The sequence below is a fragment of the Danio rerio genome, chromosome 6, assembly GCF_049306965.1.
Source record: "Danio rerio strain Tuebingen ecotype United States chromosome 6, GRCz12tu, whole genome shotgun sequence".
NCBI classification, from domain to species: domain Eukaryota; kingdom Metazoa; phylum Chordata; class Actinopteri; order Cypriniformes; family Danionidae; genus Danio; species Danio rerio.
In genome coordinates, this window is record NC_133181.1 from 56,787,252 (window position 1) to 56,813,691 (window position 26,440).

The window sequence follows — 26,440 nt, forward strand, 5'->3', positions numbered from 1 at the left end:
CCGGGCGCGGCGGGCAGAAAACGGAGCGGGTTCTCAGGCTAAAACCTGGCGGGTGCGGGCGGAAGCGGGAGCGTTGTCATCCGGAGGTGTGTGTGTGTTTTTGTGTGTGTGTGGTATGGCCAGTACACGACTGTCTCCTTCGTTCGGTTATCCGTGGCACTATCCACTCGCCATAGTGTGGCAGCTAAAATCCACGTCTGCACTATCGAGCGTGTATGAACTGTGATTACTTTTTAAATTGCTGATTAGCTATTGGCCATTTCCCTCTCTGACTGAAGGCAGTCGACCAATCGCGACAGACTGTCATCGGTCCAATCAGCGCAGATTAGCTCCGCGCTAAGGAGGGGTTTGGGAACAAATGAATCACTGGACGATTCATACAGGAGTCGCTGGGATAATTAGGTAAAAATAAATGCAGATTATAAGACCATGAAAGTGTTTTTTGACCTTGCATGCATATTAGACTGTTGTTGGAGACCCTTACAACCAGGATATGACCCTATTTCATGTATAATATGGGCTCTTTAAAGTACAGATAACTTAAATGTTTGGCTAACTTAAATGTTTAAGTACAGGTAACTCAAAATGTTCAAGTATGGCTAACTTAAATGTTTAAGTGCAGATAACTAAAATGTTTAAACAGATCATTTAAAATGTGTAAGTACGGTTAACTTAAATGTTTAAGTATGGCTAACTTAAATGTTTAAGTGCAGATAACTAAAATGTTTAAACAGATCATTTAAAATGTGTAAGTACGGTTAACTTAAATGTTTAAGTGTGGCTAACTTAAATGTTTAAGCACAGATGACATAAATGCTCAAGTACGGATGACTTAAATGTTTAAGTACAGATAGCTTAAATGTCTAAGTACGGCTAACTCAAATGTTTAAGCACAGATAATTTAAAATGTTTAAGGACAGATAACTTAAATGTTTAAGCAGAGATCATTTAAAATGTTTAAGGACAGATAACTTAAATGTTTAAGCAGAGATAATTTAAAATGTTTAGGGCTGGAACATAAATGCTTAAGTAGGCTAACTTAAATGTTTACGTACAGATATCTTAAAATGGCTAATAGACTAAACTTTCAACATTTTCAGCTTTTATGTTCTTTACTTACTCACTCCCAGGGCAGTTTATATCGAAGTTTATAGCCGCACCATGTTGGTGTTTTGTAACATCTAATTTTTACAAGGTGGGTCAATACCCCAACGCTTAACACCTAACCAGGACATACACACATACAATTAGCTTACCCAATTCACCTATACTGCATGTGTTTGGACAGTGGGGGAAACCGGAGCACCTGGAGGAAACCCACACCAACACGGGGGAGAACATGCAGAAATGCCAACTGACCCAGCCAGGATTTGAACCAGCAACCTTCTTGCTGTAAGGCAACAGCGCTACCCACTGTGCCTCCCCTGTGTGTATTTCATTCATTCATTTTCTTTTCGGCTTAGTCTCTTTATTAATCTGGGGTCGCCACAGCGGAATGAACCGCCAACTTCATTTATTCATTTTCTCTCTGGCTTAGTCCCTTTATTAATCGGAGGTCGCCGCAGCGGAATGAACCACCAACTTCATTCATTCATTTTCTTTTCGGCTTAGTCCCTTTATTAATCTGGGGTCACCACAGCGGAATGAACCGCCAACTTATCCAGCATATGTTTTACGCAGCGGATGCCCTTCCAGCTGCAACCCATCAATGGGAAACGTTCATATACACTCATTCACACACATACAGATTGATTACATCAATTTAGAAAAATTTATATAAGCATTTAAATATCTACTTACTAATTTAACTTTTCTCTTTCTTCAGATGAGTGCCTCTGTCCTGCAGCGCTTCAGCAAAATTCAGCATCACAAGCAAAATGACCGTCTTGTGCCAAATAACATATATCGACCACTCAGTGCAGTTGTCAAGGCATAATTTCAGACACAACCAATCATTTCAAACAGAGACATGGTGAATCATTTAAAGAAATTAAAGTGTTACGTACAGAGGACTTAAAATATTAATTAAAAGTTTTTTGCTGCCTAATGAGTAAGTTAAACACACCTGTTTAATTTTGATGCCAAAACTTGGTATTTTCCCTCTTCTACTGCTCCTTCTGTTTTTGATGAATACAGGTGAACTCACCTGCTGCCCTTTATAGCACACCTGAGTGCTGGGTTTTCAAATTAGCACATGTGTGCTTCAACACCTTGTGGATGTGTTTATCCAATTCGTTCATTAACGTGGTCATTGGCAATCCAGGGCTTTGTAATGACAAATAAATAACGTCACAATCCTTATCTATGTCTAAGGTGTTCAAATGTGTGTAGAGTTTTACAAATCACTGTGTGTAATGTTTTGCAAAAAGAGTGAAGCAGACATTGTGTGTAATGGGTGTTTTGCTCCTTGGAGTAGAATTTAGCAAATTGTGTGGACATTTTTATTTTAGAGTGTAAACAATCGTAATAAACTGTAAATAAACAATTAGTACATGAAACACTAAAACAGAGGATATAATCCGAAGTCGCAAAATGTTTTCAAACAGCAGGATATGCATTACTGTCAGGCCTTTAGTGGTTTCCTCTTCATTATTTATTTTGCCTTCACAGGACAGAAAAGGACAGGAAGCAGGGGTTGTGATCAGGAAATGACACACAAGTCAAAATCAAACACATCATTGCATCATTTCCAGCACAAGTAGTCTCATTTTAAAGCAACGCTCTACTTTTTTTGGAAAATGGGCTCATTTTACAACTCCCTTTGAGCTGATGGTCGGCTCATTGGCCTGATTCAGCTTGCTGTGCCCTGGCACTTAGAGTTAAACAGATGAGTTTTACCATTGTTGAATCCATTCAGCTGATCTTCCGGGGGCCTCATGTACGAAGACTTGCGTAGAAATCATATTAAAACATTGCGTACGCACAAAGCTGTAAATGTGTGTACGCAGAAAAAAATTCAGATGTATGAAACTCTGCGTACGGCGAATCCCACGCATGTTCTTTTGTACATCCGAATGAACGTGAAACTGAGCGCAACATGCACGAGCACAAAACCCCTCCCTGCCTCCGCCCCTGTATGAATATGCAAATGACTCTACTTTGGCAAAACCCAACGAAAAAGCAATGGCAAAAGCAAGAAAAAGAAAAACTTTGAACAGAATGTGAATTGGAGGTGCTGCTTTCGGAGGTAGACCGGAGAAAAGCGGTGTTATTTGAAAGTTTGTTCTCCGGAATTAACAACAAAATTTAAAAATAGAGTGGGAGAGTTTAGCTGATGCGGTTAACACAGTTGGGTCTGAACATCGCACTGAGTAAATTAAAAAAGAAATAGTGTGATTTATAGGTGTAAAATGTTGCAGTGCACATAACAGTCTCAGTGGCGCAGCTCGTAAGACGCATGTCAACATATTTTGACTCATTCGAGCATGAACTCGGTTCGAATCTAGTGTCTGATGAACTCTTTCTTCTTTTTTCCCCCGCTACATATCAGATTTTGCCAACTATTTATCATGAGAAAGACACATTAATAAGTCTGTGCATCATATTTTATTTGCACATTTATTGAATGGAAATGTTTCTGATTCACGCATGCAAATTCATCTTCAGATAGTGTCTTTATAGCAATGTGCGTGCAGTAGATAGCTCAGATTACATTGGGAAAACAGGCGACCGCTGCAATTTGCGCTTTAATGTTTGGCTGGTCAACTGTATGGTATGGAAACCTTATATACCTGCTAGATGAACCCGTCTCATACAGCTGCCATTGCAAGGCTCAGACACTTTGTAGAGAGCAATTTAACACAACTGCCTCTAGGAGTCGCCAATAAAAATAAAACAGACACGCACAAAAAATGTGCGCACGCCAGCCATAAAGCACATTCCCACATTCAGTTCATCGTTAGTAAATCCAAACGTGAGCGATTCTAAGCATGAAACCTGGCGTAAAAACTTTGCGTACGCCAGGTTTCACGCTCAGAATCGCTCACGTTTGGATTTACTAACAATGAACTGAACGTGGGAATGTGCGCAGCTTCACGGCAGCTTTATGGCAGGCGTACGCACATTTTTTGTGCGTGTCTGTTTTATTTCCATTGGCGACTCCTAGAGGCAGTTGTGTTAAATTCCTCTCTACAAAGTGTCTGAGCCTTGCAATGGCAGCTGTATGAGACGGGTTCAGCAGGTATATAAGGTTTCCATACCATACATTTGACCAGCTAAACATTAAAGCACAATTTGCAGCAGTCGCCTGTTTTCCCAATGTAATCTGAGCAATCTACCGCACGCACATTGCTATAAAGACACTATCTGAAGATGAATTTGCATGCGTGAATCAGAAACATTTCCATTCAATAAATGTGCAAATAAAATATGATGCTTATTGATATGAACTTATTGATGATTCCTACTTGTCTTTCTCGTGATAAATAGTTGGCAAAATCTGATAAGTAGCGGGGGAAAAAACAAGAAAGAGTTCATCAGACGCTGGATTCGAGCCAAGTTCATGCTCGAACATATCAATTCATGATCACATTCGTCTTACGAGTAGCGCCACTGAGACTGTTCAGCGTTCTGCAACATTTTACAGATATAAACCACACTATTTCTATTTTTTAATGCACTCAGTGCGATGTTCAGACCCAACTGTGTTAACCGCATCAGCTAAACTCTTCCACTCTATTTTTTTCTTTTGTTGTTTATTCCGGAGAACAAACTTGCAAATAACGCCGCTTTTCTCCGGTCTACCTCCCAAAGCAGCACCTCCAATTCACATTCTGTTCAAAGTTTTTCTTTTTGCTTGATTTTGCCTTTGCTTTTTCGTTGGGTTTTTCCATTAGCATAGTCATTAGCATATTCATACAGGGGCGGAGGCAGGGAGGGGTTTTGTGCTCGTGCATGTTGCGCTCAGTTTCACGTTCATTCAGATGTACAAAAGAATATGCGTGAGATTCGGCGTACGCAGTGTTTCATACATCTGAATTTTTTTCTGCGTACGCACATTTACAGCTTTGTGCGTACGCAATTTTTTAGTAAGATTTCCACGCAAGTCTTCTTACATGAGGCCCCAGGTCTGTCGGGATCACATTTAGCATAGCTTAGCATAGATTATTAAATCGGATTAGACCATTAGCATATTGCACAAAAATGACCAAAAGAGATTACATAATATTTCTATTTAAAGCTTGACTCTTCTGTAGCAACATTGTTTACTAAGACCGACAGAAAAATGAAAAGTTGCTATTTTCTAGACCAATATGGCCAGGAAATATACGCTGATTCTGGCGTAACAATCAAGGAACTTTGCTGCTGTATTATTGATGCAGCAGGTGCAATATTAGTCTTCAATGGTAGCTACTTCCCTATAGTATTGTTCAAAAACACTATAGTATTTTAAATATTTTTAGTACTGTATTGTATTGTACACAGTATTTAGTATTTGCTATATTTTTTCATGTAAGTGCACTTGGGCACATTTGTGACTACATTTAATACAAATTAAATTCTAACAAGAACAAAGCATCAGAATTAACTTTAAGACATGTACTTCGAGGTTTGGTCCTGCTTCAGAAATAATTCCTCTACAGTCATCTTTCCATCAAGCAAGTTTCTCGTGTCAGCCCAATGATTGATTGGCGACATCAATCCATAGCGAGAGGTGGCAGTAATTTACCAAAAGGTTTGTTTTCGACCACCATAAAACACGAAGAAGAAGAGTTTGCCATTCTCGCTATCATATGGATTAACATTCATCAGCCAGACACCGGCTTCACAGCTCTGTGAATGGCAGTGGCGTCACTTAATGATCTACGAACGGTAAATGTTTTTGTGGACGCTAGTGTGGTACTTTATTTGATTTAGAATGTAGTAACGCTACAGCCACTCTACTGAGAAACGTAGCTAAGCTAGTAGCATCACTACTTAGTAGCGACGCAACTGCCCAACACTGGTAGCTTTTTTTTTAGTTGTTGTGATATAACTACACAGTAAAAAAATCTGATATTGTACGTTTTTACTTTAGCTGGGTTGCCAAAAATAAAACGTGAAATAACGGCCATTAAATTTACTTGGCCATTTGACATTTACCATAAAATAAAGGACGGTAAATTACTGAAATTTACCAAAATTATAATTTCCAGTTTATTTGTGTAATTTACTGTCTGTTACTTTACGATAAATGTCTATAATTTAACAGCCGTTATTTTAAGATTTTTTTTTACAGTGTATAGGGGCGGCGCGGTGGCACAGTGGATAGCACTGTCACCTCACAGCAAAAAGGTTGCTGGTTCGAGCCTCGGACATAATTCACGATCTCCAGAAATGTATATATGGGGGTACATTTTCAGAATGAGCCTATGTCACATACTTGTGTGTAACTGAACCTCCGCTAAGTCACACCCAAATACCGCCACCAACCAATCGTGGCTTAGCAACCATAAGTTGTGCCTGTGGGGGAAACCGGAGCACCCGGAGGAAACCCACACAACCGCAGGGAGAACATGCAAACTCGACACAGAAACGCCAACTGAGCCGAGGCTCGAACCAGTGACCCAGCGACCTTCTTGCTGTGAGGCGACAGCACTACCTACTGTGCCACTGCTTCGCCCTGATTTGCAATTCAATTTATTTATGTAAATAAATAAATATAATTTATTTATATTTATTTATTAATGCTAATTGGAATAGAAACTGGATGAAGAGAACACAAACATACTGACAGATATAGTTACTGTACATTGTTATGGGTCAATGATGCTAATATTAGGCACAAATCCATCAATTTTCTTGGTCCCACTTTATATTAAGTGGCCTTAACTAATATGTACTTACACAGGAATTAATAGTTTGCTACAATGTACTTATTGTGTAAATACATGTATTTACTGTATACTTATGCTTGATAAAATAAATGTATGTAATTACATCTGTAATTAGCTTTTGTAATTACATTTGTAAATACACTGTTGACCATCCCTTACACCTTAACCTACCCTTAAACCTACCCATACCACCAAACCTGTCCATAACCCAACCACAAGTGTTCTCAAATACATTATAAACACAGTAAGTATATTGTATTTATTTTTTTGATGTAAGTGCATAGTAGTTAGGGAAACTTAATATAAAGTGGGACCATTTTCTCTTTCTGGCTGCTCTGTCTACGGATGAATGATGTAGAAGCACGTTTCCTGGTCGGTTAGTAACGCTATATTTCATTGCACAACATTAATCTATCAGGCTTTTTGGCTAAAAAAGAGAAATCACAGTTTAATCTGTTATTATTAGGTTATTTTTAAATGTCACCTCTCCTGCTGTGCATGAGCTAATCTGTTGAATGGTATGAGGCGTATGAGGCGGCTAGGCTAAGCTAGCTTCAATTTTGATTGAATTATTCTCTAATCGGTCGCCTATTATGTTGTGAATATACCCCTGTAATGCATACTGCAGTCCTTCTTTTGTCTTGCTTTCTCGGATATACCACCTGTTCGCCATAAATGTCTAATTAAATCCCTGGCAACGTCTGACACTGGCGCTTGCACATTGTAATAGACAAGCCAGGCGCGAAAGCTTGACAGGCGCAGCAACAGCAACTAAGAGGGCGGGGCTTATCGAAAGGTCTATTAACATTTGCATTCTGCAGTTTAGTGTTAGACAGCCAGCATCTTTACAGTCACATGTTCTGAATTAACGCTTAAACCCAAACTATCCAAATCCTTAACGGTGACTCAAAGATAAAGAACAAGTCATCTATAAGAGTCAGAGTTAGTCATTAAATCTCATGTGATGATCCTGTTGCACAATATTCTGCATCTGGCTCGAATGTTGTGTGAGTAATGCGTGACAGCAAACAAAAGTGCTTATTTAAACTCAGAGGAACTTTGAGTTTCCTGTGTTTACACTTATAAGTTGCAATTTCAAGCTCACCCTCATGACTTCAGGAAACCTTGTCACAACAGCGTTTGGAGAGCACTGACCAGCATTGCATAAGCACGAACATTAGTTTGCTCATGTCAATAAATGCAGCAGGAGTGGAGAGAGAGGATAAATCCATAGTGCTTTAAGTGTATTTCCATGCCCTCGCTGCTGAAGAGGGTCCTCAAGATCACATCTTTCGCCCTGATACCCGCTGAAACACTGGCACTGGAAGTCTTTAGTCATCCGCCGGTGCTCTTCAACGCTCAAATCTCCTCGCACACGCATTTCACTCCCTTGGCCGACTATTGTGTGCGTCTTTGGGTCGAGATGCAGATATGTGTCCGTGTCTGCATGCCTGCGCAGACACCGTCCATGAGAACTGCACAGAAAGCCACTGCACTGCTCGGCAGCAGTGGAGACGTTCAGCAGGTACTGGCCCAGTGGACCGCGCAAGTACTGGTTTATACTGGAACAACTGGCCTGTGTGATTTAAAAAACAATTGTCAATCACAAATGTGTACTAAGGGTGTCACGATCCTCCAAATCCTCGATTCGATTACATTTTCGATTCTAAAGTCTTGATTCGATTCGATTTTCGACTATGAATAATTAATTACGAATCAATTATTAGTAGCCTACCGTTTAAACTACCTGACCTGCATGGTCTTTGTTTTACCCATAAACAAACCATACAGTAAATGAATAAAGGCAAGATACACACATAATTACAACCTGTCAATCACTTTTTTCTGCGGCACTCGTGAATAGGCAGTGATCTGCGTCGTTATAATGGCGTCGGTAAAAAAGGTGCACAACCAACAGAAACCAGCCAACAGTATCTGAGGTGTTCGCTAAAATGACTAAGTACTTGTGTGAAAGTAAAAGATGGAAGCAGTCTACTGACCCGCTGACTGCCTTGACCCGCTGTCTCGAGCGCATGACAATGTGTGTGCGTCTGTATCTGTGTGTGAATGAGTGTGTGTGGTCACGTGATGTGCGTTTTCAGCGGTAGTGAGGAAGGAGGGCTGCTCAGAAATGCTACACGCCAGTGTGGATGTGGATCGTTGTCGTTCTAAAATACCATTTAAAAACAAAGACAGTGTAAACAGGGCCTGAGTGTGTATTTTTCGCGAGCGGATTTGCAACGGGTGCAGGGCGGAGGATCGCGATGCGCCCATCATCTATCATCCCAACGGTAATACGTACATAGCAGAGCTTGCAAACTGTGTTTTTTTTTGTCGACAACACGAACGTTGTCAACATAACTAACTGGAAATCCAAAATACTTCCACACCGGCGACTTCATTGAAAGAGGAGAGGGTTTAGTTCTGTCGACAGGTCGATTAAAAATTAAAAATCGAAATCGTGACACCCCTAATGTGTACACATTCTTACAACATCCCCATGCAAGATAACTTAATCAATTGAGGGCAGCACTGCCGCCTCACAGCAAGACGGTCGCTGGTTCAAGCCTCGGCTGGGTCAGTTGGCATTTCTGTGTGGAGTTTGCATGTTCTCCCCGTATTGGCGTGGATTTCCTCCGGGTGCTCTGGTTTCCCCCACAATCCAAAGACATACACTATAGGTGATTTAAATATTATGACCATAGTGTGTGTGTGTGAATGGGTGTGTATGGATGTTTCCCAGTACTGGGTTGCAGCTGGAAGGGTATCCACTGTGTAAAACATATGCTGGATAAGTTGGCGGTTCACTCCACTGTAACTGAATAAAGGGACTACGCCAAAGGAAAATGAATGAATGAATAATGTGGTGTATGAATGCTTACATTGCTGCTGGCATAAGCAGCGTCACCCCAGAGAACGATACCAGCTGCGCCCAGAGCCACACTTTCTCCAATGGTGGACACCAGATCAGTCTGCGCACACACAAATAAGGAAACAAATGGTTAATTATTAAAGAAATATAAATATTAATATATGTTGAATATTTAACCCTGAAATCTGTAGGTCAAGGACCCAGATATTGAATGGGGAGTGTTTTGTACAACATGGGCTCATTCTGAAAACGTAGCCCTATATATGGTTCTGGAGAACGCAAATTATGTAGCCAAAAGTATGTACGGCTGCGTTTGATTTTTAAAATGAACACTAGAGCTGCACAATTAATTGTTAAAAGGATCTCGATTCGACCCCCTCGATGATCTTAATCCAGCATTTCTACGATTCTGCCATTCATATTTTCAAGTTCAGGAGAGAAGAAAAGGCGGCTGCACGAGTCTTTTCATTGTTTCACACACGTTGCTCAGTGACATTGACACCTCCAAATGATGTTGAATGAGTCACATACTGTATTTACAAGGTGTAATTCACCTAAAAATGTCATTTTTGTCGTAATATAATGATGTTTTCGCGGCCGGGAAATCGTCACGTGACGTGAGCTGCTGACCGTGAGCTGTAATCACAGAGAGGCTGTGCGCTCTACTTAATGATAGACGCACGCGTGTACTTTAGTGAACAGAACCTGCATATGTTGCGACTGCGAGTAACAGGTAATACAGTTGTAAATAATATTCAGTTTGTGGCACAGAGTGATCGTTTGGGAGCCGCGCGCAAAGTATGAACAAGCACTTAAGCCTGATTTATACTTCTGCTTCAAGTGACCGGCGTAACTCACGGCGCAGGCAACGTAAGCTGAGCTGTGCATTTATACTTCTGCTGTCTCTGTTGGTCTGCATTAACATCTCCGAAACGCTAGTGGGCAGTGAGGTGTAAATGTTCCTCTGTGTCGAGTTTCTTCGCTTCTGTTTTGCTTTTCTGAACACTTCCTGAATGTACAAGTGACTCAAACTCGCTCATTTTGAGGCAGGAACCGGCGGACGTGCAACAACTTTAACCATGAGGTAAACACAGAACAAAACTATCCATCCGGAGCTCCTCCACACTTGTAAACAATCGCTCCATCAGGCTCGCACCATTCACGCGGCTCTCGGTCCCGCCCAGACTCATCAGAGCTACCAAGCCGACCAATCACAGAGCTTACGCTACGCGTCATTGCGACGTGTAGTTACATTTTTTGAGAGGTGCACGTCAGCGACGCTGACGGCCACAGCGAAGGGCTATGCGTCAGCGCCGTAGCATACGCCGGCGTTTGACGTAGAAGTATAAATCAGCCTTAAGCTGTCAAAATGAAACCGAAAGTGTGCACTTCATTTAAATGATCATATCGCATTTTAGAGTTATGATTACGACAAGCGTTTGATATGTTTTTTCTTTCATAGTGAACCCACAGTTGTGCATGAAAATAAATGTTTAAAGTGTCAGTATAACTACTCTAGCCTATATATTGTTGAATATAATCTGATAATGGCAAATGTCTGATTTTACCAGTGAATCAATTTGTCTAATATGACAGATTGCAAGCATATATCTCAAACATAATAATTCAACATCAGAATTATTATAAGTAGAATAGAATTATTTATAGAAACCATAAGACCTACACATAATATTATTATCGATGTGCTTGTTTTTACCATACCTTTATTTTACATCTACAGAATCGTGTGAAAATCGTGATCTTTATTTTAAGCAAAAAAAAAATCACGATTCTCATTTTAGCCAGAATTGTGCTGCTCTAATGAACACATTAGGGCGGTATGATGCCGTTCCTTTTTGTGCTTACCAGCTGAACGCTTACCTTCATATAGACAGCTTTCAATCGGTTTTGGGGTTAATCGGTGCTTTTGAAAACACTATCGGTTGGGTTTAGGCAAACAGGACAGTGGTTCAGTCGATCGGTCAGTCAGTTAGTCATTAGTGGCCTCTGGTGCGTTTACATGAGAACAGCAGGCATGAATGGCGCTCGTGAGAGAAATTTGAGAGCTCAAAAAGCATACACAGCAGCCTTTGATGGATTCGCGAAAACAAAACTACAAAAAACCTAGCTACTTAATCAGGGTCTCTTCCATCTATTCCATATCCATTTTCAAACAAAAAAACGAAAACTAAGTAAAATTAGGTTTTTCATTTTTGTTTCTTTTGCTCCCAAAAAAAACAACTAAAAAACAAGATTTTGGCTCGGTTTTTTATTTTATTTATTTATTTATTTATTTTAGGGTAGGAAAATGAATAAATGACCTTTAAAATTCATTATACACATGTAGACGGTGCTGAAACATCCTTTTTAATCTAATTGGTCAACCACATCTGAGCTTGTGACCCCACCCTTGAAAAAAAGCTTCCCTTTGTAAACAACCCTTTGTGTACAATAAAAAACACTAAATAAACAATGTTTATTATTATTATCACAATTATTATTATTCATTAATTTTCTTTTTGGCTTAGTCCCTTTATTAGTCTGGGGTTGTCACAGTGGAATGAGCCAACAAATCATGCATATTTTTCACGCAGCGGATGCCGTTCCAGCTGCAACCCATCACTGGGAAACACCCATACACACACACACACACACACTACCAATTAGTGTGTATTTAGCTTACCCAATTTACCTATAGCGCATGTCTTTGGCTGTGGGGGAAACCGGAGCACCAGGAGAAAATTCAATTCAGCTTTTTTTGTATAGCGCTTTTACAATGTCGATTGTGTCAAAGCAGCTTCACATAAATGTAAAATAGTAAATTGTAACAGAGTAGTTCAGTTTTTATTGTTTAAGTTCAGTTCAGTTTAGCTCAGTTCAGTGTGGTTTAAAATCATTACTGAGAGTCCAAACACTGAAGAGCAAATTCATCAATGGGTAGCTCTACCGATCCCAAACCATGTAAGCTGCTGGCGACAGCGGAGTGGGAAAAAAAACTTCACCGATTGGTGAGTGAAGAAAAAAAAAAACCTTGAGAGAAACCAGACTCAGTTGGGCATGACCCACGCGAACCCACGGGGAGAACATGCAAACTCTACACAGAAATGCCAACTGACCCAGCCGAGGCTCGAACCAGCTGCCTTCTTGCTGTGAGGCGATTGTGCTACCCTATGAGCCACCGCGTTGCCTTTATTATTATTATTATTGTTATTAATAGTAATATTATTATTATTTAGGCCTACAGTAGCTGTGAAAGAATCAAGACAAACAGGTTCTGCTCCGAAATGGTTCTTTGCTCAGCATCAGGTGCACTGCAGCAAGACGTTTGACAGCAAACTATAGGCATATATTATTATTATTCATTCATTTTCTTTCCGGCTTAGTCTTTTCGTATTATTATTATTATTATTATTATTATATAGGTCTTGCTCAGAAGCAATCATGCAAACCAGTCTCTGCTCGGAAATTTGACCTTATTTTGACCTTATTTTAATGACAAATGTGTAAAAATAATGCTAATTTATGCTTTTATTTAATTTATACGCAACAAATGTAAGCCTGCTAACTGATCAAATGATAGAATATGTAAACTTCGTTTATATACAGTATATAATTAAATAATAATAATTAAAAGCCTGGGTGCTGATTCCCAGAGGACTAATTTTTGAGGGGGTGTCACAAGCTCAGTTTTGGTTGACTAACCAGTGAAAAAGGGGCGTTTCAGCACCGCCTACATGTGTATAATCAATATTAAAGTCGTTTATCCATTTTCCTATCCTAAACAAAAATCAAGCCAAAATCATGTTTTTCGTTAGTTTTCCTTTTATTTGTTTGAACATATATGGCATAGACTGAATATACCCTGATTCTCCTTGTACGTATTTGGCGGTCTCCAGAAATAGATACGTTTTCGGAATGAGACTGTGTTGGTTTTGTAACAGCATTATAAACTTGGAAAATGGAAAATAAAATGTAGGAAATCAGCTGGAATGGTGTGGTGGGTGGTGGCACTGAAAATGTGACCAGCACCCTTCCTGTTCTCCCGCAAACACACACACACACACACAGATTCAGAGATAAAGAGCAGAGATGATGGTTATGCAAGGAAAAGTGGCAAACCACACAAAGATCACATGCGCAAACACTCGCTTTAATCTTCAGTAAACTGCAAGGCTGGTCTGGATGATCAAATGAACACAGCAATGTTATGAAAGTGCAGCAGAATCAAATTTTCTTGGACTATTTATTTAGTACAGAAGACAACAAAAATAAAGCTTTAACAAAATGAAACTTGACATTTCCAGATTTCATCACGATTATTAATTGTATTGAAAATCTTTATTATTATTAATACATGTTGTCTTACATGTTGTGGGTGTATACAGTACTCAGCATATATAAGTACACCCCACACAAATCTATATTTTAAATCCATATTTTAACAGGAAGCTACAGTTGAAATCAGAAGTTTACATACACTCTAAAAAAAGCAACATAACCATTAGTTTTTAAATGTCTGATGGAAAATCATACTAAACGTTTTACTCTGTTAGGATTACCTAAATTATTTACATTTGCTAAATGCCAAAATAATAAGAGGTTTTTTTTTCCGATTTTTTTATTAATTTCTAGACAGTCAAAAGTTGACACACATTTCCTCTGAATTTTTGTAGCTTTGCTTTTAAACTTTATAACTTTAGTCGAATGTTTTGGGTATCCTTCCACAAGCTTCTCACAATAGTTTTTGGCCCATTCATCCTGACAGAATTGATGTAACTGAGTCAGATTTGTAGGCTGTCTTGCTCGCACAAGCTTTTTCAACTCTGCCCACAAAAGTTCTACAGGACTGAGATCAGGGCTTTGTTATGGCCACTCCAAAACATTCACTCTGTTGTCCTTGAAGCACATTTTAACTAATTTGGCAGTATGCTTAGGGTCAGTTTGGAAGACCCATTTGTGGCCAAGTTTTAATTTCCTGGCTGATGTCTTGAGATGTTGCTTCAGTATTTCTACATGATGTTCTTTCTTCGTGATGCCATCTATGCTGGGAAGTGGACCAGTCCCTCCTGCAGCAAAACAACCCCACAACATGATGCTGCCCTCCCATACTTTACAGTCCTATGCTTGTAAGCTTTCCCCTTTGTCCTCCAAATGTAACACTGGTCATTATGGCCAAACAGTTCAATATTAGTTAAGTCAGACCACAGGACATGTCTCGTTTCCCAGTGTAATTTAGCAAATTGTAATCTGGCTTTTTTGTTGATTCTGGCTTATTGATTTTCCCGTGTTGTCACACAATGAAGCAGTGTGTTTGAGGTTTTCCTTAAATACTTTTCTACTGTTGTGCCTCCAATTATCTCAAATGTTGTCAATTAGCCAATCAGAAAAACCTTGACACCAAAACCTTGACATCAAAACCTTGACACCATCATCAGAGCTTTTTCAGAGGCATAATAATCTTGACTTTCAAGAAAAGTTATAATAATTTCTCAAAAAAATCTCTCTCTCATTATTCTGCTATTAACCACAACAGAAACTAATCTGATAATACTACCTTACTAAACAAAGGAAAGGTTTAGTCACATTAACATCTGACTTTTTTTTTAAATGGTTATGTGCCTTTTTATACAGTGTATGTAAACATCTGGTTTCAACTGTATACAATATTATATTGTGTATATACATTGAATTAGTCAGTACTGAAGCCAAATCTGGAGCTTATCGAACAAAATAACTTATGTTGACGCTCCAAAAACTAGTACAGCCAAATTTATGTTATAGAAAAATATTAAATGCAAATTTAAAAAAGAAGAAAAATCATAAGAAGCAAAAAAAAAAAGAAAAATTTAGTTGAAATTTTGTAGGTTGCAATTTCTTTTTTTGCAATATTTTGCTTACATTTATTTCAATTATCTTTCAATTTCTAAAGATGTTCACTGAGAAATGGATCAAAATATTTATTTTCAAAATGGAGTGTACTCATGTATGCTGAGCACTGTATGTGTGTGTATATGTGTATGTGTATGTGTGTTTGTGTGTGTGTGTGTGTGTGTGTGTGTGTGTGTGTGTGCCTGTCTATAACTAACAAACACAATAGAAGAACTATTTGCGGATCCTCAGAAAGCATCTTTCTGGCATCTGAACAAACAGTCTGGAGAGTCAATGTCAGCTTAATGGAATATTTTGTCCTTTAAGGTCAAACCTCATTTCCGCACATTCTGTTACATGTCTCAGATCAGCTGCAGGTCAGATGGAGCAATTAAAATAACTGTGTTTTTGTTAAGCCCAACCTAACAAAATATTGATCTCTGCTACCAAAGCAACTGTTGCTATATGTATGCTTTACTATCAGACCAGCTTTAGCTGTTAGTCTCTTTCTCTGTACAATGTTTTAAAAGCCTATTATACTTTTTACACTTCCAGCTTACTTTAGAGTGTAATGTTCGCTAAAGATGTCTAAATGTCTACAGCCGGGATTATTTACTTTATCAGTAACAACACAAGTTTCTAACCTCATTGACTACATGGCTACATTTTTCCTATCAAACATGTCATAATATCTCCAATTGAAACAACATTCATTTAGTCATTCATTCATTTTCCTTCGGCTTAGTCCTTTATTTATCAGGGGTCGCCACAGCGGAATGAACCACCAACTATTCCAGCATATGTCTTATGCAGCAGATGCACTTCCAGTCACAACCCAGTACTGGAAACACCCATACACATTCATTCACACACGCATACACACACTCATACACTTCGGCCAATTTAGTTTATTCAATTCACCTACATGTATAGCGCATGTCTTTGGACTGTGGGGGAAACCGGAGCACCTGGAGGACACCCATGCGAACACTGGGAGAACATGCAAACTCCATTCAGAAATGCCAACTGGCCCAGTAGGGACTCGAATCAGTGACCTTCTCGCTGTGAGGCTGCAGAGCTAACCACTGAGCCACCGTGCCACCCTATAGAAATAACCAGGGTTGGAGTGGGACTCCTTTTCAGCCCTGGAGTTTCAAGCGACCGGCCCACTTCAGTTCACAACTGATTATATTAAAATAATGTAATTTTCAATGTTCATTTATAGGGATGTTACAATATTGTAAATACCGTCATACCGCAATAGTAATTTTTTTCAATATTACCGTAGGCGCATGACTCAATAAAACTATATTTCTGAGAAACGTTTGCTTAAGCGAATGAAGTGAACGGGAGGTAGCGGGAACTACAATTCCCATCAGCCTAGGCGTGGCCATCATCCTTTGCGGTCTGTTGTCACTACAGATCCAGTAATGCGGAAATGGAGTGTGTTGCTAGTAGTGGGGAAGAAAAAGAGCTGGAAATGATCGAACCTAAAGCGGGTTTTAAGTCGGATGTGTGGAAGCATTTCGGTTTCTTTCTAAAAAGATACGAAAAAGGAGAAAAGGTGACAGACAAAGAAAAAAACAATATGCAGGCACTGCCAGACTGTGGTGAAATATAAGTCGGGGATACGACTAATAACAGTCATGGGGACTGCAGAACACAGCACACTGTTCAGACTGATGCAGATATTGACTTGTACCGCAAAGAGACCTCTATCTCACTCATGTCTTGTCCTCTCAATTGGTGGAAAGACAATGCACAGCGTTACCCACTGCTGTCAACCTTGGCTTAATCATATCTCTCTGTCCCAGAAACATCAGTCCCTAATGAGAGGGTTTTTTTCTGTTGCAGGGGACATGCCCAGAGATCCCAGCTTTTACCAGATTATAGTTATATGATAATTTTTCTTTAAAAACCCATCTCTATCTGAGTGAGTGAGTGATTAAATGTTGAATGTGATGAGTTTTCAACAATACTAAATTGACACTTTATTTTTTTTATATGGTTTAATAGTTTTTTGTTATTAAAATTGAAAAATTGAGGTTCCTGTTTCGAAACTTACAGATAGATGGCTAATTTGTATGTCATTGATATGTTCAGTGCTAAGGTAAATAAACACTTTTGGCACTTTGAGTCTTTTCATTAGTTTTGTTTTTCCTGTAAATTATTCAATAAATACCGTACCGTTCCATTCATACCGAGGCATTATCGTACCATGAAATTCTCATACCGCTACATCCCTATTCATTAATGAATATTTGAATATAAATGAATATTTAGTTGAACAGTACCAGAATTTATTTTCTGTAAGAGTTATTGCTCATAAATATCCAAACCTTAAAATTAAAAAATATAAAAATAAATAGAAATATATATATATATATATTAAGCTACATGTATAAAATAAAGATTAAAATTAAATGTATTGAATTTGCTTTATAACTTTGCTTTGCTTTGCTTTAAAAATTTTGTCATAAATATGAGAACATTAAAGGGTAGCTAAATCTCCAACACTATTCTTTAACACATCACAATGTCCTTTTCTGCAATATCTGAATATATGTTGTAGGATTCTAAAAAAAGAAATTTGACTCTGAATGTCGTGTGTTTAAGGTAGAATGGACAACAAATTATACTACTTCACTAATATCAGACAGAAATCGGTAGATCTAATATGCCAAGAAAGTATTGCTGTTTTTAAAGACTACCACCCAATTAAAGGGGGCGATCACACCGAACGCGCATTTACGTTCTAAAAACGTGAGGTGCACCACACTGCCTTTTTGTTGACAAGAAAAAAAGCAGTGCACTGAATCAGCTGGGTATTTTGCGAGAGTGTTGCTGATGATATTAATATAGCTTTATTTTCAAGCTCATTGTTCACATTAACACACTCATAATAACATAACTTGGAATAACAAGATTCTTCTTCGGTTTTATCTCATAGTTTTATAATGACTGATACAAGCATATTAATTCAAGCTCAAATGAGATTGTTGTGAATTTGACTCAAATCATACAGTAAATGCTGGTTAAATGTGTTCATTTTTGTCATAGAATATATTTTGCATGCACACATCCACTTCAAAAAAGTTATTTTATCAAAGATTTGTGGTTTTGTCATGTTTTATGATGATTGATCTGTATATTCTAATAGCAGCGGGGATTAGATTATTGTAATTTGACTAAGTAGTTAAGAATTTAAGTGTTAATATGAGATTTTTTCTATCAGACGATATCGTTTCTGTTCTCCACTGTAAAAATTATTACATTATTATTATTATCATTATTATATTTTATAAGAGACTATTTTATTGTTTTAAGATGATTGATAAGTGATGATAAATATAAATAGCAGTGCAAATTAATTTGACTTGTAAATTTGACTCAATAATAACTATTAAAAAAAATCAGTTTTGTGTTAATGTGATACGCGGTAGGTAGTGCTATCGCCTCACAGCAAGAAGGTCGCTGGTTCAAGCCTCGGCTGGGTCAGTTGACGTTTCTGTGTGGAGTTCGCATGTCCTCCCTCCGTGCGCTACAGGTGAATTAGGTAAAATAAATTTAGTCCGTAGTGTATGAGTGTGTATGGATGTTTCCCAGACATAGGTTGCAGCTGGAAGGGTATCCAATGCATAAAACATATGCTGGATAAGTTGGCGGTTCATTCCGCTGTGGCAACCCTAGGTTAATAAAGGGACTAAGCCGAAAAGAAAATTAATGAATGAATGTTAATGTGATATTTTTCTGTCCGATATTACATGTACCATGCATAGTCACTGTAAACAAGTTATTTTTTGAAGGATTTGACACGTGGCCCTTTACTTGGTTTGCAAAACTTGATGTGGCCCTAGGGTCTAAAAAGTTTGCCTACCACTGGCTTATAGCTAAGTGCCAATGGGCTGTTTATGCACAGCTAGTGTTTTTCAGCCAACAATAAAGACCCTTTTACAGCATGCATCCATGTTGTAATATAATTAAAATACAATCAGTTAAATAGACTTAACCAATCATTTAGTTGTTCAAGAGTAGAATGAGATGAAAGACGGTGTAAGTGGCGTCAGTATCTGCAGGCTAGTACAAAAACTCCACTGAAAATACCGGGGTAAAATAAATTTCCAAATTGTAAAGACATGGGGCAGAATAAATGGAATTTAATGCAGTGATTCTTGTGCGCTCTGAGAAGCACTTTATATTATATATATCTATCAGGTGGTGAAGATTGCAGATTTTTAAAGAAATCAGGCGTAACAAATGGCATATTTTTTTGTTTTTCTCCTTTTGCACTCAACAAACAAGCAAATGAACAGAGAAGGGTCTCATGACCTTTAGGTTAACTTCACACCTTTCTCCAAATTTCAGGAGGTAAAATATTGACACTTAAGCATGACCAAATAACCAGAGAAGGGTCTCCGGACCTTAAGGTTAACTTTCTCCAAATTTCAGGAGGTAAAATATTGACTCTAGATAATCATGCTGACACTACAAACCTCAAATTTGTGCTTTGCAATCAAAAATAATGTGCACCTAGCTGAGAGAGAAGGTGGGCCTGATCAACTCAATCAACTCTCTTACCTATTAGACCGACCTTTGGCCAGCACCCAAATTTTGACAATAAAGGTGAGGGTTTCTTGCTGGAACATTGAAAGCTCAGCCGTGAGATAAGTACACATCGCCCGGCATTCTCTGACACACGTGTTGGTTTTCCAATGTGACTGCAACAGGCTCCCCCGTCTTTGAAGAGGAAAATGATGGCACGTCTCTGAGGTTGTAAACACTTGTATCAAATGGCTTGAAGTTTTCATTATCTGTCTTTTATTCATGTTATCTCATCTTTATTTCGCATTATAAGCCTTTTATGCAATTTTGTTGTATTTCGATTAATGATGTTCATGAGTATGATTCATGATTATTGAATATTATTGTGATAACTGATATCAGCTGTGTGTACCAGCAATAAACAGTTGTATTGCTTGATTAGTATGGTGAATGGACCATTATTGGTGCCTTCTGTTGTCGATTAGCACCACACTTGTCTCACTTGAGTAAAAATTTAAACCATACTAAAACCTTTTTGGTATGCTGAAACTATTTACATACTAAAATTTGGGGCTTACTAAAACATCAGGTCTCAACTAAAAAGGTTTTGTAATGGCTTGACAGTTCACAGGAAGCTCTTATGCTGGCTGACTGAAAAGGAAACATCCCTGTGCATATACCACATTAGATGAACCCAACAAGCTGGACTTCATTGTTCTATCCCTGCACATCAAGCACTTTTCTATAATCTCACCTCTGTCAGCACTTCCAGCTCATTGGCATACGTAGGGCGGCTGTAGACAAAAACAGGACGTGCCAGTCCCTCTCCCACCGATGCCAATCTCATTCCCTCCTTCACCCGGTTTCGGACAAACTGGCGCCCGAAGGATGTTGAACGCAACACAGAGCCCATGTAGATTGAAGGAAAGAGTGCTGTGCTTTCAGTCCACAGCCACTTGAGCAGGTCGTTTCTGACCAACTCCACATCCGGACAGCGCCCCGTATAGCTCTCCAGACTGTTACGGTAGTCGTGGTTGTAGCAGTCAGGGAAGAGGTAGAAGCCCCACAATTGGTGAGGGCGCAAACTTTTAGCCAAGCGTAAGGTCTCCTGCATGAATTTACGACTGGACAACTCAAACTCCATTTGGGCTGTTTTGCTTATCTGGGAAGAAGTCCAATCCGGGTTTTTTTGGCTCACCAAATGCTTTGACTGTCTTTTGTAAATTTCTTTAGCTTCCCAATTTCGTATCCACAATGGACGCCATTCCTCCCAATCGATGACAGCCAGACCTTTAGCCAACGGGTCTCGAATGTACTTCTCAATTCCCTCCGGCATCTTCTCTAGATGTTGCGTGAGGCTGGCGATTTGTGGTAGGCCACCATTGACGGCAGTACCGTCCTCATAATGAGGATACAGGCCCAGGCGGTCTTTGTAAAAGATGGTGAGGTTCTGCTTGGTGAAGCCTTGATTTGGTGAAGCCACGATCTGAAACTGATCGAGCTGGAAATGAACTTTGTGGCGAGGCCTGCAGTCTTCGGTTGGGGCGTTCCAAACCAGAACCAGAGGTTTTTGGGGGTAGAGAGGCCATCTGGTGGGCTTCAGATCTTCAGCTAGAGTTAGATGAACCAGCAAACAGATTCTCCAGTAAAGTCGAATCCAATGAGCCATCACTTTGGTTCTCCAAGATAAGGGCTGATGTGAAAAAAACACAAATTGTAATGATACAAAAAGCAGAATTGAGTCAATTAATATCAGGTTCTTTCTTTTTATTTGCCAAAAAAAGTGAATACACTTAATTCGTCAAGGATACACACGATACAGTTTTAAAAAACAATACTTATGGATCAGGGTGGGGCCAAATAGGTAGGGGTGTCAAAATTAATCGTTTCTTCGGTGCAACATGATGCAGACGCGGACAATTCGGTATCGGTTCAGTAATAATCATAACCGGTTATTAATGACATCATTTACATCATATGCGCTCTGTCGTGAGGAAGCCGATCGCGAGTATTTACAATGCTCTAACTACTTAAAACTCATAAACTGTGCACAATTTCACTGTGTGTGTTTGCTGGATCAGTCTTTCACTGACATATACAACAAAAGCCCCTATTACACTGAGATTGAGAGAATGAAAGTACTCCATTTCTCTCTCTCTCTCACACACACACACACACACAGTGGCCCATTTGACCTGCTGGCGTGGCTTTTCTTCTCCTCTCGGCTGTTTTACAGCGATACTTCTGGATACAGAAACGAGCGAGTGTCTGCAGAGTTTTTTCCACCGTGTTTATCATGCATCAGCTGTGAGATCGCCGCTGCCGCCTGCCGCTCTCATTCATCAGTGAAAAGCGCAGCGCGCAAGAGCCAATCGCAAACGTTTTTGTTGAGGGTGTGACCAATTAAAGAGGTGTAAGAGAACTAGACCAGGATCAGAAATTGAGCTGGATATTTATATTTGTTTATATTATTTGCTTAATGCTCGTTTTGTTTAAAGTTACAGTTTATATATCTGACTGTTTGTATTAAATGACAAAATTGTATTACAAATAGTATATAAATATAAATATATTCATACATTTTAATATTATGCTGCTGCTGTGAAGAAAATATAAAACTGTGTATGGAAAGCACCGTGATGCACCGAAATATCGAATTGAACCGAATCGATGGCATGATAATCGTAACCGAACCGAACCGTGAGACTAGTGTAGGTTCACAGCTCTACAAATAGGAGCGCTCATTCTGATCCCCTGAGCTCTGCGAGGGTTGTGGAAATTCCAAATTGAACCAAAACAAACCATTACAATTGGCTTAAGATTGGCAAGAAAAATTTGGGAACTAAAAAAAAACTTTTATCTTTTTTTTCTCTTTTATTTATTGTTAACAATGCATACAAGCTGGAAAAAACACTATAATAAAATATATCAATTCAACTAAGCCCCCCCCCCCCCCCCCCCCCCAATGAATAGAAGTTGAACAGAAAAACAAAAGACAAAAACAAAGTACAGTATCAAGTATCATCAAGTATAAGGCAATCATTCTGGATCCTGATCATTGTTTTGTGCGATAAACATGAAGATATTGTCAGCAGCTAATGTTCAGATCATTAATGTACTTATTTGTACCAAGTTCACTCGAGCTGTGGATAATTCCAACATTATAATGTCCTGTTTCATTCAATCATTTTCTTTTCGGCTTAGTCTCTTTATTAATCCAGGGTCGCCACAGCGGAATGAACCGCCTACTTATCCAGCATGTTTTTGCGCAGCGAATGCCCTTCCAGCCGCAACCCATCTCTGGGAAACATCCACACACACTCATTCACACTCATACACTATGGACAATTTAGCTTACCCAATTCACCTGTACCGCATGTCTTTGGACTGTGGGGGAAACTCAAGCACCCAGAGGAAACCCACACAAACGCAGGGAGAACAGGGAGAACGAGGCTCAAACCAGCAACCTTCTCGTTGTGAGGCGACAGCACTACCTACTGCGCCACTGTGTCGCCCAACACATATATTTCTCAAATTAAATAATATCACATTGTTCATTGCAATCCATTTAGACTATAATAGTAATAATTTATTAGAAACTAAAAAAGGGATCATTTTAATAAAGCAATTGTTCTAAATAATCTAAAAATATTAACATTTTAAATTGTTTTTTTTTTGTGTAACGTAAGCGGTGAAAATGTGTGCTGTCCACTATCACAGAAAATACAATCTGACCTTTACTAAATTAAATATTATAACATTCTTTACAATTCATTATTTATAATAAAATATTGTGTTACATTATGGTACAATCTGTCTTTTTACTGAAGTAAATATTATACTAATTATTACAACATTAAATATTATGTGTTAACTGTAATTTATCACATACATAAACGTTTATTTTGCCATATAAGACGGCAGAGAGATCTAATGTAATCTGTGCGTTATGAAGGACATTTCAAATCCTGCTTTCATGTAACATCATACACAATAATACAATTCATAGAAAGACGCCTGACGGCAGAATGGCCAGATCAGACACTGATCTCTCTGACCTATGATAAACAGAAACATGAATGAGGCCTTTCAAGATCTTATATTTCTTATATATATTATATTCTTCTTATATAGTAGTAAAGGTGAAAGCTAAAAGAAAATTAATAAGTTTAATCTCCATCAGATGCTTCTCATTAATGCAAAATTACAGAACTCACAATCTCCAATAATCATTCAATTTTGTACAATTGTTGATGTATATTATCTACATTCATCTTATAGCGCTATTGTGTAGTCGTTTAATTAATTTTGTCTCATTTATGTCGAGAAAATGAACTGTATTTGTTTATATTTAAAGAAAACAACTCAGTTAAATCACTCTGAACTATTAAAGAACAACATCTTGAGCTAATAATTCATTATTTTGACATTTCTGAGAGTGTAAAAGTGTTTAAACCATCAGTAGTCCATTGAAATCATCCACAGAGCATCAAAACAACTTTTTGGTGGGAAGAAAAACTCACCTTTGACATTAAAAATAAGAGTCATTCCCGGATAAACAACTCCTTCCATATATATTATGTCAAAATAAACTTTCATTTTGGATGTGAATAATTGTGATTAGTCTTTGCTCAGCATTAAAAAAATGCATATTAATATAATGTTATTCAAATTCCAAGTGCCTTATTTCCATCTTTAAAAAAAATCACAATCAGACTTCTTGAAGTGAATTAAAAATATTATAAATAATAATAATAAATTGAATAATATTATAATAACATTCTAAGAATAAATAAATAAAATTAAATAAAAACGATCAAACTAAAGCTAAAAGACAATGAATATGCTTATGAATCTCCTATTCATCAGATGCTTCTCATTAATGCAAAATTACAGACCTCACAATCTCCAATAATCATTTAATTTTGTCCAATTGATGATATATATGAGCAATTCCATGCAAATATCAACCTTGACATGAAAAAATGTTTAGTTTTCACCAAAATACAGAAACCATTTCTGTTTTTTTTTTGCTGAGCAAGTATTTTATAGTACTTTAGAAATTCTCAAAACTGCATCTGTCAGTGTGTTCAAACTACTCTTTGAGTTACCATATTTTTTTTGGGGGGGGGGGGGGGAGGGGGGGGTGGGGGGTTGTGCAGTTTAATTGACAGCATTTCTACAAAGTATGTTGTATACTGTAAACCACAGACTTTTTTTGACACATCCGCAACGCATGTTTGCTTATCTCATTTAAAATACAAACAATTTTTACAGATTGATATTTTTCTGCTCCCTTAACTCTGTGGTCAGTTGTTGTGGAAAATATAAACAAAAGTTTCAAAATAATGTTAACATGTACGATGCGAATTTATGTTTTGAGTGTTTCCTGCAAATGTCACATCCATAATGCTGGAACTGCTCATATATATTATTAACGTTGGCTACATTAAACTTACAGCTCTATCGTGTAGTCGTTTAATTCATTTTATCTAATTTTTGTCGAGAAAATGAACTGTATTTGTTCATATTTAAAGAAAACAACTCAGTTAAATCACTCTGAACTATTAAAGAACAACATCTTGGGCTAATAATAGATTATTTTAACATCATACACAATTATACAGTTCATAGAAAGATGCCTGATGGCAGAATGTCCAGATCAGACTCTGATCTCTCTGACCTATGATAAAAAGAAACATGAATGAGGCCTTATAAGATCTCCTTTGTTTCTTATATAGTAGTAAAGATGAAAGCTAAAAGAAAATGAATATGCTTATCTTCTTTTCACCAGATGCTTCTCATTAATGCAAAATTACAGACCCCACAATCTCCAATAATCATTAAATTCTGTACAATTGTTGATATATTATCAACACTAAACTTACGGCTCAATCATGTAGTCGTTTAATTCATTTAGTCTCATTTTCGTCGAGGAAATTAACTGAATTCATTCATATTTGAAGAAAACAGCTCAGTTAAATCACTCTGAACTATTAAAGTACAACATCTTGGGCTAATAATACTATATTTAAACATTTCTGAGAGTTATAAAAGTGTTTAAACGATTATTAGTCAGTTGAAATCATCCACAGAGCATCAAAACAACTTTTCGGTGGGAAGAAAAACTCACCTTTGACATTAAAAATAAGAGTCATTCCCAGATAAATAACTCCATCCTGTGGTTGCGCTGTAAATCTGTGTCGCCTGTTGCCTCCGACATAGAAACGTTCGCGAATATTCGTCTGCAAATATGAATGTATATGCGAGAATCTGCTCGCATTCTTCATCCGAGACGCCTTTATCTGTGCGAGGACTTCAAAGCGCCGCTCTCAGAAGTTTC

At 38.2% G+C, this 26,440-nt stretch overlaps 1 protein-coding gene and 1 long non-coding RNA gene across 5 annotated transcripts in view; one reads left to right on the forward strand and one right to left on the reverse strand.

The window, feature by feature from the left end:
• LOC141386380 (uncharacterized) overlaps positions 1 to 6,136 on the forward strand; it is a 161,905-nt gene extending 155,769 nt beyond the window's left edge. The window contains exons 2-3 of the long non-coding RNA XR_012408287.1: positions 2,264 to 3,963; positions 5,046 to 6,136. This is a non-coding gene — a long non-coding RNA (uncharacterized lncRNA). The remainder of the gene's footprint in view (positions 1 to 2,263; positions 3,964 to 5,045) is intronic.
• On the reverse strand, positions 5,672 to 26,440 carry hyal2a (hyaluronidase 2a). Of its 4 annotated transcripts, XR_012408262.1 has the most exons (5): positions 26,231 to 26,440; positions 20,852 to 21,790; positions 9,698 to 9,787; positions 6,702 to 8,391; positions 5,672 to 6,155 (listed from the first exon to the last, which is right to left on the reverse strand). XR_012408262.1 is itself a non-coding variant. In XM_009302730.5 (4 exons), exons 1-4 carry the CDS (start codon positions 26,237 to 26,239, stop codon positions 8,002 to 8,004), a joined length of 1,428 nt encoding a protein of 475 aa, XP_009301005.1. In that variant the 5' UTR covers positions 26,240 to 26,440; the 3' UTR covers positions 6,662 to 8,001. The 4 variants fall into 4 exon arrangements, 2 of the variants coding, with proteins under 2 accessions (XP_009301005.1, XP_009301004.1); XR_012408263.1 differs by lacking the exon at positions 6,702 to 8,391 and having other exon boundaries at positions 5,672 to 6,277; positions 9,562 to 9,787; XM_009302730.5 differs by lacking the exon at positions 5,672 to 6,155 and having other exon boundaries at positions 6,662 to 8,391.